The 18092-nt window shown below is 60.2% G+C and overlaps 2 protein-coding genes across 3 annotated transcripts; one reads left to right on the top strand and one right to left on the bottom strand.

Moving 5' to 3' along the window:
* Nucleotides 1-311: 311 nt before the first annotated feature.
* APRT (adenine phosphoribosyltransferase) lies at nt 312-2823 on the top strand. 2 transcript variants are annotated; one of them, XM_082438957.1, is made up of 5 exons: nt 312-467; nt 603-709; nt 1774-1907; nt 2169-2247; nt 2498-2823. In XM_082438957.1, the coding sequence occupies exons 1-5, from the start codon at nt 388-390 to the stop codon at nt 2806-2808; spliced, it is 711 nt and encodes a 236-aa protein (XP_082295083.1). In that variant the 5' UTR covers nt 312-387; the 3' UTR covers nt 2809-2823. The 2 variants fall into 2 exon arrangements, with proteins under 2 accessions (XP_082295083.1, XP_082295084.1); XM_082438958.1 differs by having other exon boundaries at nt 2364-2738.
* Nucleotides 2824-2911: 88 nt separating this feature from the next.
* Nucleotides 2912-7589, bottom strand: CDT1 (chromatin licensing and DNA replication factor 1). The gene is made up of 10 exons (XM_082438956.1): nt 7257-7589; nt 6659-6784; nt 6428-6579; nt 5710-5907; nt 5466-5611; nt 5208-5308; nt 4609-4797; nt 4184-4324; nt 3905-4106; nt 2912-3540 (listed from the first exon to the last, which is right to left on the bottom strand). Exons 1-10 carry the CDS (start codon nt 7485-7487, stop codon nt 3377-3379), a joined length of 1650 nt encoding a protein of 549 aa, XP_082295082.1. The 5' UTR covers nt 7488-7589; the 3' UTR covers nt 2912-3376.
* Between the last annotated feature and the right edge of the window lie 10503 nt (nt 7590-18092).

Raw genomic sequence — 18092 nt, 5'->3', positions numbered from 1 at the left:
AGACCTCCGGGCGCTCTCGGCTTGGCCGAACCGGGCGAGGATTTCCCCGAAAGTCCGGCCGGGGCTGCGTAGACGCCGTACTCCATCAACCCTGACTCGCACCTGGGCCCCGCGCGAACGTCCTTGAGGCGGGGACGCCAGTGTTCAGGGCACAAGAAATAAGCACGTGTCTTAAGACCCACCGCAATTAAGATTCGATGAAATACGGTACCTCCTACGGGAGATGGTGGGCCCCGCCCACCCGAACCCAGACCCGCCCCCTCGTTCCACGCAGGCGCGGAGCCGCCTTGGGCGCCCGGCCCCGCCCCCTGGGGGGCGCCTCCCCCACCCCGCGCAGGCGCGGAGCCTACTAGCCCGCTCGTGCCCAGGAGACGCGCGGACGCTGCGATGGCGGATTCCGAGCTGCAGCTGGTGGCGCAGCGGATCCGCAGCTTCCCCGACTTCCCCGTCCCCGGCGTGCTGTTCAGGTACGGGCAGCCGGGCCACGTGGGGCGCGCGGGCGGAGGAACGGAGGGACGGACCGGGCCGCGCGACCCGGGATGTCGGGGCGCGGTGGGCTCTTCGTGGGCCCGAGAGTCACCAGGCCTGTCCTTGCGTGCCAGGGACATCTCACCCGTCCTGAAGGACCCCGACTCCTTCCGCGCCTCCATCAGCCTCCTGGCTAATCACCTGAAAAAGGCCCACGACGGCAGGATCGACTACATCGCGGGCAAGTGGAGCGTCAGGGGTCCGCCGGGTCCCCGGACTCTCCCTGGTGCTGCTCGCGTCTGCTATGAGGGCGCAGGGTCGGGAGTCCTTTACGCTGGGCAGGGTGGCTTTGGGGGTCTTCTAGGGGACCCGCCAGATGCCCCAACGGTGCTTGGGTTGTAAGAACAGACCCGTTGCCGCATCCCGACTTTGCAGCCGTGAGAGGGGCGACAGGCCTCTCCAGCAGCCGGGGAACGCCTCTGCTGGGTGGGTGCCGGCGGCGGGCTGAGGGCAGGCACGACAGATGGGGCCCCAGAGCTGAATTTCCCCAGGGGGTGTCTGACCAGAATCCACTGGGCCAAGCATGCTTTCTTGTTTTACCAGCGGGCATTGAGCGCCTGCCGCGTGCCAGGTCCTGTACCCAGTGGTGGGTTTTAGGAAAACCCAGGAGATCGTGGAAGATCCTGGCAGGTCCTGTTTCTCTTTGAGAGCCCCACCCCTGACCCTTCCTGGTTCTTGGATACCCTGAGGGGCCACAGCACTGCCCTGTAGGCTGGAGGGCTCCAACTGGTTGAGTCCTGCAGAGGATTCTTCCCTTCAGAAGCTGTCCCTCCCTAACCACACTCCCACGTGGGGAAGAGGCCCTGAGCTCCCCCATCACAGCTCAGTCCACCCCCGGAGGTGGCCGGCGCAGTCACTGCCTCTCCTTCTGGACTAGAAGCTCCTGGGGCAGACGCTGAATCGCCTGCTAAGGGTGTTTCAGGTACCACCAGCCACTGGTGAGCAGCTGAGCTTTGGAGAGAGGTTAGGTGACTTACCCAAGGCCATACGGCTATTTACACTGCCGTGTACGGAGTGGCTCCTGCCGAGCTCCTGACCTCTCCAGCACCCAGCAGTCCCTGTGTGGTAGGTGATCTGTCAATGTTCCCAAAGTGGATGGATGTCATTGGTCTTTCATCTGGAGGCAACAAGGCTGTGTGTCCTGGGTTGTGATGGCTACTTGTCACTGTTCAGCCCTGACCCATGGGGACCCCAATGCTGCTGTACCACGCAGCTGCCCCCCAACACCCCAGGTCTCGCCGACAGGCCTAGACTCCCGTGGCTTCCTGTTTGGTCCCTCCCTGGCCCAGGAGCTGGGCTTGGGCTGCATTCTCATCCGGAAGCGAGGGAAGCTGCCAGGCCCCACTGTGTGTGTCTCATACGCACTGGAATACGGGAAGGTGAGAAGGCTGGGGGCTGCCTCTGTGGACCCTCCATTCCCAAAAGGAGAGTCGTGGACTCCAGTGGAGCTGCCGTGGTTGGTTGGAGTGGACATGGGAACTCAGAGAGGCTGAGAAGTTGGGCCAGGCTGGCAGAGACAGGAGACAGGGTGGGTTGGAACAACTGCGGCCCAGGGGGTGGCCCCTTGTCAGTTGCCGAGCTCTGCACACCAAGGCCGTTTTGGGGAAGCTCGTAGATCACGTGCCCGCTTTCATCTGCAGGCTGAGCTGGAGATCCAGAGGGACGCCCTGGAGCCAGGGCAGAAGGTGGTGGTTGTGGATGATCTGCTCGCCACTGGCGGTGAGGATCTTCCGCCAGCGAAGCGGGCCTGGCGTCAGGGTCTGGCGGGGGTGGAGGATGGGTCTCAGCACTCTAGTTTCCCAGGGCCTGTCTCCACACCACCCCTCCCTCCCCAGGAACCATGCGTGCAGCCTGTGAGCTGCTGGGCCAGCTGCAGGCCCAGGTGCTGGAGTGCGTGAGCCTGGTGGAGCTGACCTCTCTGAAGGGCAGGGAGAAGCTGGGGCCTGTGCCCTTCTTCTCTCTCCTGCAGTACGAGTGACCCCGGCCCCAACTGGAAAAGAGGATCAGCCTGGGCGGCTGCAGCGACCCCCACTGGCCACCAGGGGGACCAGAAGTCCAGCGGGGGGGACTTATGCGTCTGTGGCTAAGTGGTTTTCTCCTGAGCAGGGCTGCTGCCTGGGGGGGCCTGCTGGGGCTTCTGGAAGCCCCAAGGCCTGGAGCTGCAGGCTCGTTGACAGTGGAATGAGAATGAGAATAAATGACTTTCTAGAGCGGAGTCTCCTCCCCAGTGTCAGTGTGGGAAGGTGCAGGGGCCCACCGGGCAGGCTGGGCGCTTTCTGACATTAGCATTTGGTGGTTCTCAAGCCCTGTGAGCCGCCGTCTGCACACACAGGGGCAGCCCACCCTGGCTTCCCCTGCTGCTGTAACTCATCACACACACGTGTGGACTTCAAACAACTTTATCTTACAATTCTGGAGGCCAAGTACAAAAATCAGAGTGTGGGTAGGCAGGGCTGGTTCCTTCTGTGGGCTCTAGGGAGAACCTGCTCCTTGGTTCTCAGCTCTTGCTGGCATCTTCCAATCTGAGATTCACCATCTGCCTGCCTCCCTCTTACGAGGGCCCTGTGTGACACCCAGCCCACCCAGATACTCCCGGACCACCTCAGGATCCCACGTGGACACCTGGGAGGGTTATCCGCCAGCCACACTACCCTCCCCGCGCCCCCCACTTCCCTGCACCGTGTATGAGGGGGGCCTCCACCACACTGGCCAGAAGCCCTCGAGCCCAGCAGCCAGAGCCCTGACCCTCACGGGGACTCGGGACAGGGAAAGCAAAGTGCATCGTGTTCCTAGTGGAAGTAAGACACAGGCCCAGCGGCCCGGCAGTGTTGGCACCTGTGCGCCGGGCTCACAGCGCCTCCTCGGCACGGGCAAGGCGGGCCAGCTGTGCCACGACACCTGCCAGGTCAGCGGCCTTGTCCAGCTTGACGTAGGTGTCCGTGCGGATGCGGTGGAGGCTGAGCCAGTCGGGCAGCAGCTCAGAGAGGAGCTGCACGTGCTTCTCCATCTCCCCTGCGGAGGGGGGGCGGCACGTGAGGCTGGGTGTCAGGGCCCTGTGAGGCCTCCCGGGACAAGATCGGGAAGGACTCCAGTAGTGACCACACAGCCTTGCCGAGGAGCTGGCCCTCCCGCGGAAACCCCGCAGTGGGAGGTGCCCAGCAGCTGAGGGACCAGAGACCTTGGAGGCAACAGGCAAGTCCTACGGGGCCTGGGGGCCGATGGAGGGACCACAGGGGAAACAAGGCTGGTTGGGTTGAGAGGGTGGGAACAGCCCCTCAAGGCTGCAGGAGCCGAGGGGGCCAGACAGCCTCGGGAGGTGAGCCCAAGGGTACGGTGCCCGCCGTCATCTGGGACGTGGGGAGGGCCCTGCACGTACCGGGGCTCATGGCCGCGCGGTAGCTGCCCGCCATCCTGGCGCAGGCCACCTCCATGGTGAGCGCTGGCTTGCGCTCCGACACGAAGACGCTGCGCAGCACGCGGGCCAGTTCGGGCAGCCGCTCGAGCCGCTGCAGCCGCTGCTCGTGCTCCGGGCGCCGCGTCATCCGCGCCAGCTGCTGCTGTGCCTCCTTGGCCCGGATCTGCCGTGGGCATGGACGGTCAGGGGGCGTCGTTTCTCACCCCTCACCACCACCCCGCGGGGACGCCCAACACTCACCCGCTCCAGCAGGGCCTGGGACACCCCCTTCAGAGCGGCAGGCGGCGTGGCCGGGGGGGTGGCTGGCAGTGCCGGGCTGGGGGGCTGGGGGCTGCTAGGCTGGGCCGTGCGCTGGGCCAGGTCACTCAGAGCCTTCTCCATCTGCAGCAGGTCAGAGGGGAGAGGTCAGGAGACGCCTCCCCCCGGTTCAGCCGCAGGGGAGGCTCCTCACACCCCGTCTGTGTGGACCCCCCCAGAGTCCTTTGTCCAGCCCAGGGTCACCCCGGCACATCAAGGGCCTGTGCTCACCGCCCCAGGGCAGAGCCTGCTGGTGGGCGGTGCTCTGCTTGTGGGGAGGGCATGTCCAGCTACCCTGAGGCCCACGGCCAAGGGTGGAGCCTGTCAGGCACCAACGTGGGGGTCAGGCCGCCCCGCACCAGCCTTACCCTGGGTGACATCAGGCTGCGGGCACGGGCCAGCACCTCCTGGGCGGAGGCCAGCTTCTCCACAGCGGGCGGCTGAGGCAGCTCGGCCGGCTCGACGTCAGGCACTTCGTCCACATTGAAGCGGGGGTGCCAGCGTGTCAGCTGGTCCTCAGGCACCTCCATGGGGGGGTTCAGGGAGGCCAGGAAGGCCTGTGTGGGAAGGGGGGGCACCAGGTGACCCTTGGCACATCTGCCTGTGGGTGTGCAGAGCTGTCCGGGTTCCTCTCCCAGCTGGGCAACCTCGGGCAAGTTACTTCACTTCTCTGAGCCCCAGGTGCTCAGCTGGGCTGAGGGTACAGCACAGAGCACCCAGCAGCACCCGCTGGACTGTCCCCAAGCTTCCCGGGGCCAGAGGCCAGCAGCCTCGAGCTCCCTGCTTGTCTGCTCAGGGCCAGGGGTCCCCGCCCAGCCCCGCGCCTGCCCACGCGTAGAAGACAGCCGTGGAGAGTGGTTAAGAGAACTCTAGAACTCAGCCTCGGGAGGAGCCCATTTCCTGCGGCGGCAGATGGGGCCGCGACAGCAGGGACAACGTGAGGACCTGAGCCGGGGCACCCGCTCACCCTGTGATGCTCCCGGACTCGGGCTACTAGCTTCTGGCTGAAGACCTGGCGCCGCTGCAGCAGGTGCGACGCCGTGAGCTGGGGGGCCGCACTGCCAGCCTCTGTGGGGAGAGTCCAGGCCTGAGCCCCAGGGCCAGGCCTCCCCAGTCACCCAGCCCACCCCCACGGGTCTCAGACAAGGCCCAGTGCCCGAGGCCTTACGCCCACGCTGAAACCGTGCAGCGTCCTGGGCAAGAACCCGAGGCCCAACACACTCACGCTGGTCCAGCAGCGGCTCGATGGTGAGCTGGTAATCAGACCTCCTAACGCCATCCTTGAAGGTGGGGATGTAGCGCTCCTGGCGGAAGCGGTAGGAGCCGGGGTACACGGTTTTGATCTGACCCACGTTGCGCTCCTCAAAGCGCCTACGGCACAAGGGTGCGGGGAGTCAGAGAGCCGGGGTCGGAGGGCACACAGACTCCAAGGGCAGGACGAGGCCCTGACCCCCCAACCCCCGGCTCACTTGCGCATCATGTCCTGGACGCCCTGTTTGACCTTGGTGAAGGTCACAGTCTCAGAGCGGTTGTAGAGCATGCTCACGATGGTGTCCATGCTGCGGAACATCTCGGCCAGCACCTGGTACTTGTAGGGCAGCACGAGGCCCGGGGGCCCCGGCTGGGCCAGGGCGTGGAAGCGCTGGTAGGCAGGCATCTGCTCACCACTGCCAGGGAGGGAGCGGGGCCATGAGAGAAGCCCCAGACCCACCCCCTCCAGCACCCGACGGCAGGCAAAGTGGTGGGGGAAGACCACAGAGCCGGGGGTTCCACCCCCAGGGCACACTGCGCACCAGTTTACAAAGCCCCTACACGCCCACTGTCTCCCGGGCACGAGCACTACCAGGGACAGAGACAAAAGCCTGGCCTCGGACCCAGCTGTCACGCAGGGCGGTCCCCGACCATCCCCAGCCCTGGCTTCCTTGTCTGTAAGAGGCCTGTGATAACGATGTGACCTGGAAGGACAGACACGGTGCCAGGCAGCAGGTCCCGGTAACTGCTGGCTGTCCAGGTGGTCTGAAATTCGCAGGAGCTGGCCCTCTCACAGATGGAGGCCGACAGAACTGCACCGCGCTGACTCCTTGGAGGGCACGGCCCTCCCCCACCCGCACCACCACAGCCCAGCCCCGCCAGGCCTCCCACCAGGCCACCCCTTCCTGGGTGCCTAGCCGCCCCCCCAAGACTCACCACAGCCCGGCTGGGTGCCCCCTGTCCTCCGGCGCGCTGGGTTCCCCAGCATTCTTCTGCGCACTTGCCTTCAGCTCCTGGACCCGTGCCCCCAGCTCCTGTGCCCGCTGCAGGCACGACTTGAGCTCAGAGAGAGTGACTTTGGAAGGCACCTGCGGACACAGAGTGCTGTCAGCCCGCCTGTCACCCCAGGCCAGTCCACCTCCCCTGCCCTCAGTGCAGCCTCCTCACCTTGTCCTCCTGGGCTGCCAGGCAAGGTCGCTGACTGGCTGAGAGGGTGGCCTTCTTTGTCTTCGTGCTTTGGGGAGAAGAGTGCTCTGGGGAGCCAGCGGCAGCTGGGGAACTAGGGCCAGCGACCTGGTGGGAAGGACCCCAAAGGTGATGAAACCACAGGACTCTGGGGTGCACCATCTCGCAGAAGGCAGCTCTCTTGCCCCCTTGGTTAACTAGGTAGGACACGCCCCACTCACAGCCAGGTCCAGAGTCACCCAGGCCTGACCCCTCGCCCAGTCTCGCAGACGAACCTGGCGTTTACCAGTCCGCTGGGCTCTGGCCCTCCCCCAGCATCTGTCAGATCAGGCACCCCCCCCCCATCACTGGAAGTCCTCTAGAAGGGAGGCCCCGCGAGGCTACGGGACGCCGCCTGCCAGGTGCGCGTGAGCTGGCCCTAGCCCCGCCTCCCGCGGGGGGCCTGGGTTCGACCCGGGTCGGTGCCCTCCTCCTGGGCAGGTCTCTCCAGCAGCCCCGCCCCCTCCCCACCGCTCCACCGGTTCCCTCCCGTCTGTCCCCCTCCCCGGCCTCAGTTTCCTCCTCCCCTCGGCGCCCTCACCGCGTTGGCCGGCAGCCGCAGCCTCCTGCGCGCGGGCGGCGCAGGCTCGTCGCGCGTGGGCTCGGCGGGCGAGCGGGCGCGCTTGCGGCTGCTGCCGGGGCCGGGGGCCGGGGCGCGGGGCGCGGGCTTGGCAGGACTCGGGGTGCGCCAGGCCGGCTTGGTGCGCGTCGGCTTGTCCCGGAGCCCAGGACGGCGGCGCGCGAAGAAGTCGGTGAGGCGGCACTGCGCCATGGCGGGAGCGGCGGGACCGGCACTGCAGGACCGCGACTGCAGGACCGCAGGCGGAAGTGGAGCCGCTTTTCCCGCTGATTTTCGCGCCGCGCCCTGGCCCCGCCCCGGCCGTGGGCGGAACCATCGGCGCCTCGGCCAAGGGGGTTGGCGCAATATGGACCGGCCCGGGCGCGTGCGCGCTGGCCCTCTCGGGCTGCGCCTACCGCGCATGCGCCGCAGCGGGGGTCTGGGGTCGTTTGGTGGTCCGTGTGCTGTTTCCCGAGTCCTGGGTGGGTGTGCGCTGGGCGGCACGGTTCCGGGTGGGCGCCGAGCCAGTGCTGTCCTGGCAAAGAGGAAAATGTTACTCTGCTTCCACCTGAAATTTAAACTAATACGGTGCAATGAAGCTGGCGCCCGGCTGCGCGGACTGGGAGGGCGCTGCACACGTGGCCGCGGGGGCGGGGGTCTCGGCGTGTCCTGGGCCTGGCCTGGCGCCCAGTGTGCGGACCAGGACCCTGAGGCTGGTGGATGCGCCTCGAAAGAAGGTGTTCGGCAGTTAGGCGAACGGACCGAGACCACTGAATTGCACACTTCTTTAAGGGTGAAGGTTATGTTTCAATCAAGCTGTTATTTTGAAAGAGAAAGTTGCTCTCAAATGGCCAAATTGGAAAGAAAGTTCTTAAAGCCTGAAGCTTGGGTTATCTGGCAGGCTCAATGTCTGTGGAATTGCAGAAAAATGCAGTCAGCCCGGTCCTGAAGTCTGACCACAGGTCTGGGAGGAAACTGAATCACAAGGGTTGTCTTTGGGAGGGGGTGAGGGCTGAGAAGACGGGAGTTTTACTTTGCCATCTTTTCCAGGTTTTCTGTAAGGAGCATGAATCGTGGCTTTACAAAAGTAAAATTTAAAGGAACAGAAACGTCAGTTGGGGTGGTGCTTGCAAAATGACAAGAGTGAGAAAGTTGGGGGCTGATGAGACAGTTTGGTAGAGAAGCATCGTTGCCCACATGTTACAAAGGGCACAGCAACTAGATCCATATTTTGTTAGCAGCCTGTAGCAAATTATTAGTGGGCCGACGCCAGCATTTTTAAGGCTACATTTTGTTACAGTTTTGTTTTGGTGTGTGTACTCTGAGCCACCAAGTAAAGTGTGTTTTTTTTTAATTTATTTTATTGAAGTATAGTTGGTTTACAATGTTGTGTTAATGTCTGTGGTACAGCAAAGTGATTCAGTTATACATACACATTCTTTTTTTATATGTTCTTTTCCATTATGGTTTATCTCAGGAGATTGGATATAGTTCCCTGTGCTCTACAGTAGGACCTTGCTGTTTCTCCATTCTACATATAATAATTTGAATCTGCTAACTCCAAACTCCCCATCCAACCCTCTCCAGCTCCCACTCCCCGTTAGCAACCACAAGTTTGTCCTCTGTGTCTGTGAGTCTGTTTCTGTTTTGTAGATAAATTCATTTGTATCATTTTTTTTTTAGATTCTGCCAATCAGTGATATCATATAGTATTTGTCTTTCTCTTTCTGACTTACTTCACTTAGTATATAATCTCTAAGTCTGTCCATGTTGCTGCAAATGGCATTATTTCACTCTTTTATGGCTAATATTCCAGTGTCTGTATATACCACATCTTCTGTATCCATTCATCTGGTGATGGATATTTAGGTTGTTTCCATGTCTTGGCTATTGCGAATAGTGCTGCTATGAACATAGGGGTGCATGTATCTTTTCGAATTAAAGTCTGTCTGGATATAGGCCCAGGAGTGGGATTGCTGGATCGTATGGTACCTCTATTTTTAGTTTTTTGAGGAACCTCCATACTGTTTTCCATAGTGGCTGTAACCCATTTACATTCCCACCAACAGTGCAGGAGGGTTCCCTTTTCTCCACACCCTCTCCAGCATTTGTTATTTGTAGACTTTTTTTTTTTAGTATTTATTTATTTGGCTGCACCGGGTCTTCATTGCAGCATGTAGGATGTTTTTTCGTTTTTTTGTTTTAGTTGCGGCAGGCGGGATCTAGTTCCCTGACCAGGGATTGAACCTGGGCCCCCTGCAGGGATTGAACTGGACCACCAGGGAAGCCTCTCACCTGTGTGAGGTGATACCTCATTGTAGTTTTGATTTCCATAAAACGCATTTTTAATCAAAACAGTGGTTGGGGGTTGTAGGCAGGCATCACCCTGAGTCAAAGTGGAGCCTGCTGTTCGTTAAAGAGGGACAGCGTGTGGGAGTCTAAACCTGCCTGGGAGCCTAGGCCGCAGGCATAGCCTCTTCTTGAGACCAGAGGCGATAAGGGGACCTTGTACACCTCGGCCGGCTCGTAGCTTCTCATAAGGAGAGAGGGTGCAACAAGGTGGTTTCCCACTCTCTGTTTCACGTTTTGAAAACAGAGAAACACCTGGTCTGGAGAGGTGGCAGCGGCAGGACCTGACTAGTGGCTGTGCGCTCGGGCCCCCTGCCTGCCGATTAGCCCAGCCCCTGCCCTCTGTAGATAAGCTGATGGGCAGGAAGCGGCCCGGAGGCCTCCCCGGTTTCCGCGACGCTGAGCACGCGCCACCGGCGTTTCACACGTCTTGCCACCTGCCCGCCCACCAGCCTGGAGCCACAGCGTGGGCGCTGGCTCATGCGCTCCCAGAGCTGTGTGGGGCCCCAGGCAGGCCCCAGGGTCCTGAGAAATCCAGGGAGACGCTTCGGGAGGGGACTGCCTTCCCGCCTGGCCACCACATGCTTTGTGATAGACACACGCCGCCAGGCGTGTCCACCGCAAGGGGACTCCTGGGAAGGGAAAGCGTTGCACAGACTTACTCCCGTTGGGGGCAACTCGGGGGCCCTCGCAAGCCCTGAGTGGCTCTAGGATGAGCTGAGGCTGAGAAGGACGCTCACTGGAGTCTCGAGTCCAGAACATGAGTGTGACCCTTGTCTGCAGGGGTGGGACGAGGGGTGGGAAGTGCTGGGGGTCTGGGGACTTAGCACACTGACCCCTCACAGCCAGCCAGCAGGAAGGGGGCGGCCCCACAGCAGGGGCCTCAGGACCCGCCCCGCCGCTATGGCCACCGTCCATGCCCTGGCACAGGGTCTGGCTGTGCCACTGTGGCGTATTTTTAATGTCACCCCTGGAGAGCAGGCCTTTTGGGGTGGCTTCAACCCTGGGGCCAGCTGCTTCTCAGAAAACTGCCCACCCGCCTGCAGTGATGGAGTTTGGCAGCTGGGACAGCGCTGGGCGACGCCCCTCCCCAACACCGCCCCCTGGTCTGAGAGGCGCACAGCTGAGCCAACCAGAGCCTCTTTTGGGACCTGGGACTCTGGAGTTAGAACCCCCTTCTGTCTCCCCTGGTGGCAGAAAGTGAGATGGGGGAGGACAGCCACCTTCCACCATGTGTGTGGAGACAGAGCGAGCAAGGGACCCTGTGGCCCCAGAGACAGACAGCCAGGCAGCCGCTAACTCAGATGTGGTTTGTCTTGTTTTGTTTTGTTTTGTTTTTGCTGTGCCGGGTCTTAGTTGCGGCACACGGGATCTTTCGTTGCAGCATGTGGACTCCTGGTTGCGGCATGCACGTGGGATCTAGTTCCCCGACCAGTGATCGAACCCGGGCCCCCTGCATTGGGAGCACGGAGTCTTACCTACTGGACCACGAGGGAAGCCCCGTCAGATGGTTTTAAATAGTTTCCAGTTTGGTCTCTTGTGAGGCCCACTTTTTTATGAGGTAGCCTTGATTCCTTCCTATACGTTTGCCTCTTTTTCTTAAAGTGCCTCTGAGTGGGTTTCTATTTCTTCCAACCCAAAGAGCCTTGATTAAAGCATGGTCAAAAAGGTTGGTCCATATGAGGCTGCATTAGTAAAAGTACAGAGAAGGGAGGTGAAAGCCCTTCTCTGACAGGGTTCCACCAGACATGTCAGGTTGGCTTATAGGTGTGGAATGCTAAGAGGATATAGCCTGGCTGAAATGCCTGGATGGGAGAGAGACCAGATGGCAGAGGGGCTAGACCCCTTGTCTGTGGGTGTTTACCCCGGAGAAACTTGGAGAGCTGGGACTGTGCCTTCATTCATTTGATCAACCAGTATTTACTGAGTGCCCCCCGGGAACCTGGCTGCTAAGGACCCGCTACGCACCAGGTTGAGAACAAGACAGATGAGGCCCCTGCTGTCAAGGAGCTCACATTCTAATGGAGAGAGAGAGAATTTCAGATAAAGAATATGAAACCTGGCCGTGGGATTGAGTGCCAGGGGGAGCCACTGTACATCTGAGGGTTCAGGGAGGCTTCTTGGAGGCAATGACATGTGAACTGAGACTTGCATGGCAGGAAGGAGCTGCCAGGGAAGAGAATCCAGAGCAGGAACTGCGAGTGTAAAGGCCCTGCAGCAGAGGTCATGCGGGGCATAGCCCCTTTCATGACAGAGCCCTGGAAGTCCTGCAGCGCCACTTCTGCCCCTCCTGTGGGGCGAAGGGGTTGCAAAGGTCCACCCGGGCTCCAGGGGAGGAGACGTAGGCCCCACCTCTAGACGGAGCAAGGTCAAGGTCACATTGCAGGATGAGCTGTCCAGAGGTGAGGTAGCAAGCTTCTGATGATGAAGGACCACCAGGAGAAGGGATTCAAGCACTGAATATTAACAGCCAAAGTGTGTGTGCTTACCACGTGCCAGGTATAGTCCTGAGAGCTTTACACATACCTCTGTATCTGATCCACACAGCCACCTAGGATGTAGATGGCTACAGATAACGCCCATTTCATGGATGAGAAGACTGAGGCCCGAGAGCTTGAGCCACTTGCTTCGGGCCACACAGCTTGCAAGTGGCTGAGCTGAAATTCAAACCTAGGCCCCTGCTGGCTGGCCCACCCATGCGGGCTGAGCCAGAGCCTATCTGCCCACCCAGGTGGCCCCCATCCCTGACTGGGAGTGACTTGGTTCCGTCCCTCCACCAGCTCCTTGAGAGGCCCGTGGGCTTCATCTCTGCCAGCAGGGCCTGTTCTGGGTCTGCATACAGTAGCATCACTAGTTGTGGGCTGACCTAAACTTTCGACCTGGAGGTTGATCGAGGGGACCATCGCCGTCTCCCATTTGCTTTTCCTGCAGAATTCCTCATCCCCACATTTGGCCTCTCATCAGGCTGCAGCTGAACCTTACAGACCTTGGCAATCTGGTGCTGTCACTCACCCTGTCACTGTGCCCTGGTCTCAGCCAGCATCCTCAATGCTCCTCGCCTTTCCAGTTACATCCCAATGTGAGGCCGGATTTTCTTCACATGCTTTGACCAAAACAACTCGTCACGGCAGATTGGATGTGGAACAGCTGTGAGAATCCAGCTGTCTCCTATTCAACCAGACATTAAAGCGAGTGGCAAAAAGGTAAGGAATGCCACTCTTCTCACTAAAATTTTTTGTCTTGGAAAATACAATTAGTTTTCATTTATAAAATATGGATGTATTATTGTTATTTTTAATGATTTAATACATAAATTTTTTAAAGCCTTAGTTTTAATTTTTAATATGGCAAATACTGATAGATATAACCCACATCAACAAAAGCCCCTAGGGGTCCTCAGAAATTTTTAGGAGTGTACGGCTCGTGAGGCAGAGCTGGGGTCTGGATGGGTAAAGGCCAGGACCTGCAGTCAAACAGCCCAAGTGGAATCTGGTTGGGTGACTCCACACAGGTGGCTGCACCACCCGGAGCCTCAGTCTTCTCATCTGTAACAAGGGATGGTAATGCTACTTGGCTCGTGAGGATTAAATGTGGGTAAAGTGCTTAGCACAATGCCCGGACCACAGCCACTTAAAATAGATGGGGCTTGGGGATTCCTTGGTGGTCCAGCGGTTAGGACTCTGCGCTTTCACTGCTGGGGCCCAGGTTCGATCCCTGGTTGGGGAAGTAAGATCCCTCAAGCCGCACAGCACGGCCCCCGCCCCCCCCAAAAAAAGTGAAAAATAAATAAAGTATATGGGGCTTGCCGTCATCACCACCACCACCACCACCACCATCATCATCATTTTAGCCATGCTCCAAAATACGAATAGAGTTGCAGTAGGTTCTGAGTTTGGACCACAGCCATGTCTGACCTTCCCGAACTTCCCTAGAACCCACCCCACCCCCGGTGCTGCTCCGGCCAGTCTGCCACCTCAATACATGCGTGGCATGAATGGCTGGTCCCCACGTGCTCTACCTTGGCGCCATTTGTACGTAACGACAATCACCCAGGGGTGTGTGGCGCCTTACCGTTTTTAAAGCAATTTCAGAAAACAAGAATAGCTGGCCTCTGCTGAGGTGTGCTGTGTGCAGGCCCCGGTCCCTGTGATTGGAACGCCTTATCTGTCTCACCCCTCAAATCAAACCTACAACCGGTACCCCATTTTGGGGTGAAGAGGCCGAGACTCACGGGGCACAGAGCGGGTGCGCCAGGGAGCTCTGTCTGCACCCCGACCTCTGCCTCTCAGTCTGCCGCTCTTCCTTCCCCGGAGACCAGACCGGAATCAGAGACTAGTGGTGGAATTCAGGCTTTCCGGGACTCCCCTGGGCCCTGCAGAGAGCGCCTCACCTGCAGCCACGGGGGAGCTTTTAATGGTCTTGGCTTGTAATGCGAGGTCCGTGGCCAAGTATGGAGGCAGCTTTCACCTTCAGTGAAGGCATTTGGGTCTCAGCCAGGATCGATCTGCACTTGGTCCACCAGGCAAGCTTGGACGCCATCCCTGGATGGAACAAAGAGGGAGGCTGCTTCCCCCAGGGTGAGTGACTCGGGCAGTCTCCTCTCCCCGCCAAGCCCTGGTCTCTTCATCCTACCAGGAGGACCTCAAGGGAACCTGGTCTCAGCAGGCTGCTGGGAGAGTCCTGGAAAAGGGAACTGGGCCTGAAACTCCCGCGTGGTTTCAGAGCAGGCGGGGGACTGCTCTGTGTCTTGCTCCTGTGGGTGTCCAGAGCAGTGCTCGCCAGTAGAAATGCAACAGGAGCCACGAGTGTAATTTAAACTTTTCTAGTAGCTACATTAAAAAAGTAAAAAGAATCATGTGACAGTAATTTTTAAAATATATCTTTACTCTGCCCATTATTTCCAGGATGTTATTTCAACTAGTAGTCAACATAAACTTATTAACGAGATATTTCCAGTTTTCTCACCATCATAATCATCACAAAGTACTGATCACTAATACCAATCATACTAAGTGTAGCATGTATCTTACACTGACAGCACATCTCAATTTGAAGCATGCTAAATTTTCATGGCGTACTCGATCTTTATTTCGAAATCATGAAATTGGAAAAGTGGACTCATGTGCCCAAGTTGTTCTAAGTAGGCTTAAAAGTTTTCCGGTAACGGCAAAGGGTGTTAGAATTAACTAAAGGCAAATGCAAGTGCAGCCCAGCTCCCAGCGGCTCCCCATTGCCCAGGGCCAGCTTGCGGAGCCCGGAGCAGGCAGGATGGGTGTGGCCGGGCACATGGAAGAGACGTGCGAGGACCCTGCAGCGCAGGAAGAAGCTCCTGGAGGCCGGAGGCGAGGGCCAACCCCAGGCCCAGCCCTGGAGCGGACGAGCATCCGCAGGGGCAGGTCTGCGGCTCAGCCTGGAGCTGCCAATCACGGAGGCGGAGACGTGGGGTGGGGGGTGGGAAGCCTAGCGTGGGCGTGGTCCGCGAGGGGCGGGGCCTTGTCCGTCACGTGGCTTCGCCCACCGAGGCCGTGGGGGAGGACTACGTAATGGGCGGGGCGAGCTCGCAGGGGGCGGGGCTGCCGCCAGGGGCTGGGCTGGGTGCAGACTCACTGCGCGCCAGGGCGGGAAGGTTCCAGGCGCTGCCGAGTTCCGACCTCACAGGCACACAGACCGGCCCAGCCGCGGCGCCGGCCGACGGGGTCACCTGGTCACTGCAGCCCCAGGGTCCTGCCACGTCCCGGCTTGCCTGCAGGGACCGCCCCCATGTCCTGACTCCTGCTGCCCTCCCGCCGCACCGTTTGCCCACTAGGGTGGCCCCACGTAGCAAGGCGTCCTCCGTGGTCAGAAGTCGTCCCAGGGAGAATGCCTAGACCTGCGTGAACAGCCTGACAGTAGGGCCGTGCCTGAGACCGAGGGGCTTGTTCCGAGGAAGCCAAAACGCCCCCGCGTCCGCCCAGCGCGTTCCTTCCCTCCACCCCAGGGCGAGCATGGGCATCTGTGCTCCTGACACAGGTGGGCACCCCTCCTGCCGTGGCCCGTGGACTGCACTCGAGGGGCTGTAACGTCCCACCTTTAGCACCTTGAAGGTCCCGCCACAAGCCACCCCGTCCAGGGTGAGCTGGGGAGTCCTGCATCTGAGAGCTCAAGGCCTGGCAGAGTGGAAGGTTAGTTGGTGCTAAGAGCTCGGGCTTGAAGTGAGACGGCCGTCCGTCCATTCAGCAGGATTTACTGATCTCCCACTATGCACCGGGCACCAAGCACGGAGCCCAGGAGCCCGTGGGGAGCGGCCAGTAGGGAAACATACTTAAACAAGTGTATAAATAGGCCCCTGGGAGAGCCTGACCCAGCAGAGGTGGATTGGGTGGGAGTGACGCTCCCTAGGGGCCTGGCCATGCGGATGGGCCGGCAGGGAGCAGCTTGAGGATGCCACGGTGGGGTCTGGGTGGGGCTGGGGGCCCTGGAGCTCGGGCAGTGAGGGCAATATGCTGGCACGAGGGGGCGTACATGGCCTCAGAGGGCATTTTGGTCTCTCCTAAGGGCAGTGGAAGCCTTATGCCGGCAGTATTTTGAAAGACTGTCCTGGGTGGATTGGGGCCAGGGAGAGGCTGATGCAGTTAGTTGGGCAGAAGCCCGTGGCTTTGGATCAGAGGGGTGGGTGGACTCAAGACGAGAGCAGACGCTGACCCTTGCCTGCAGCTGCGTGTGTGGCTGTGGGCAGGTGACCGAACTGCCCGAGAGGGTGTCCTGCAGGTCCACGGGGCCAGCCTGCAGGGTGCTGCCTCAGGGCGGAGCTCAGGAGCAAGAACTGATCGGTCACTAGCACGGGGCAGAGCCGGTGCATCCAAGGACTGGACAAGGAGGGCCCAGCCCAGGACTTTGGGAGTTGAAGGGAGGGACAGACCGTGTGGCCAGGGCAGGAATGATCACCAGCCCACAGAGGACTCAGAATACCCCCGAAAAAGTTTGAACTTCCTCCGAGGCTGGTGGGGAGGGAGGCGGTAGATCCGTGTTAACAGTAGATCAGTCGGTTGCTGTGTGGAGGACGGTGCGGGGCGAGAGGCCCAGTAGAGGCCGTGGCAGCCCTGCCGCTGAGATCGGATGGCTATAGGAAGGGAGGAGGGGGTGAGTGTGACCCATCAGGGCCGCCAGCTGAGCCGCTCACCTGGTGATGCTCGCCTGGTCCTCCCAGGCCTGGGTTGTAACGCCTGGTCGCTGAGGCTGCCCTGTCCCAGCCAGCCCCCGTCCGCTGCGCAGGACACCTGGGTTGTCTGTCCTGGATTCCTTCGGGATGTTGCTGGGGCAGTGAGATCTCAGAATCAATCCCCTTCCCAACAACCAGAGTGAAGAAGATGTAGAAATGGTGAGAAATGCCGTCTTCTCCCCTTAGCACCTCGCTCAGTGTAGCCTGAGTGGAGCCCTGCGGGGAAGGGATCCTCTGCAGGGAGAGGCCCAGGAGTTCTCGAAACCAGGACCCGGCAGAGGGCGGGCCGGTCAGCCTGGACTGTCCTTGGGCGCAGCACCCCCTTCTCCGAGCTCAGTTTCTCCACGTGTTATAAACACTTTCGTGTTACTGATTTTCTTTAGAACCACTGGTGCACTACTGACCCCCAGCCCCCAGGTCCTAATCCATGAAGGGGTGACGGGCCGTCTCACTCATGCCCCATGTTAACCTGCCTCCTCTGTCCCTTCACTCACCTGCTTTGTGCAAGTTTGGTGCTGGACATTTTCCACAGCTCCCACCCCTCATAATCCTAAGCATTGTCTGACGGTGGAAATGATCCCAGTTCATGGGGAGGGCCATGCTTCAGACACTTTCCCCGACCCAGCCTCTGCCCCCTGCCGCCCCCTCCCCTCCTCCCGTCCCCACTGCTGCCGGCTCAGTCCTCCTCCCGTGCCCTCCCAGGCAGAGCCAGGGAGGCACTCGATGCTGGCGTGGGCCAGGCGGCGGAGGGCTGGGCAGAGCCGTCGGTCTCAGCCAGGCATGTCACCTCTGTGAAGCCCCTCACCCTACTTGCCCCGCTAGCCTGTCAGCCACAGGGGATGCTGGGTGCGGGGCCGGTTCGTCTCTGCAGCTGGGCAGTGTCTGTGCCCGGGGCCGGTCCATCAGCCCCAACCTGATCATTTTGACCTGGTCCCTCCATCATCCCGACCAGCTGGAGTCCGGTTTTGCTGCCAAGATGGGGGTAGGGAAACCACTGACAAACTTCTAAAAGTTGGCTTCACGTGGAAAACCCAGTTATTCATCGGGCCACCTTTCCCCGCAGTGTGGGTTTAGAGCCCACGCCATTCCTGGAGGCGGCTTGTGAAGGGCTCGCAGCTACAGGCCCCTGTAGGCGCGTGTCTGCGTTGTAGGCGCCGATTGCCAGCCTCCCAACTCAGCCGGCCCGTGAGCCCGTGAGGCGGGCAGGTTCCAGACCGACTGGGAGCTGCAAGTGCAGACGCAGGCGCCACTGCTGACTCTGGTCCAGTCAC

Source organism: Balaenoptera physalus, assembly GCF_965194825.1.
Source record: "Balaenoptera physalus genome assembly, chromosome: 19".
Classification (NCBI taxonomy): domain Eukaryota; kingdom Metazoa; phylum Chordata; class Mammalia; order Artiodactyla; family Balaenopteridae; genus Balaenoptera; species Balaenoptera physalus.
Note: the sequence above shows the minus strand (reverse complement) of the source record. Positions and strands in the feature narration are given on the sequence as shown.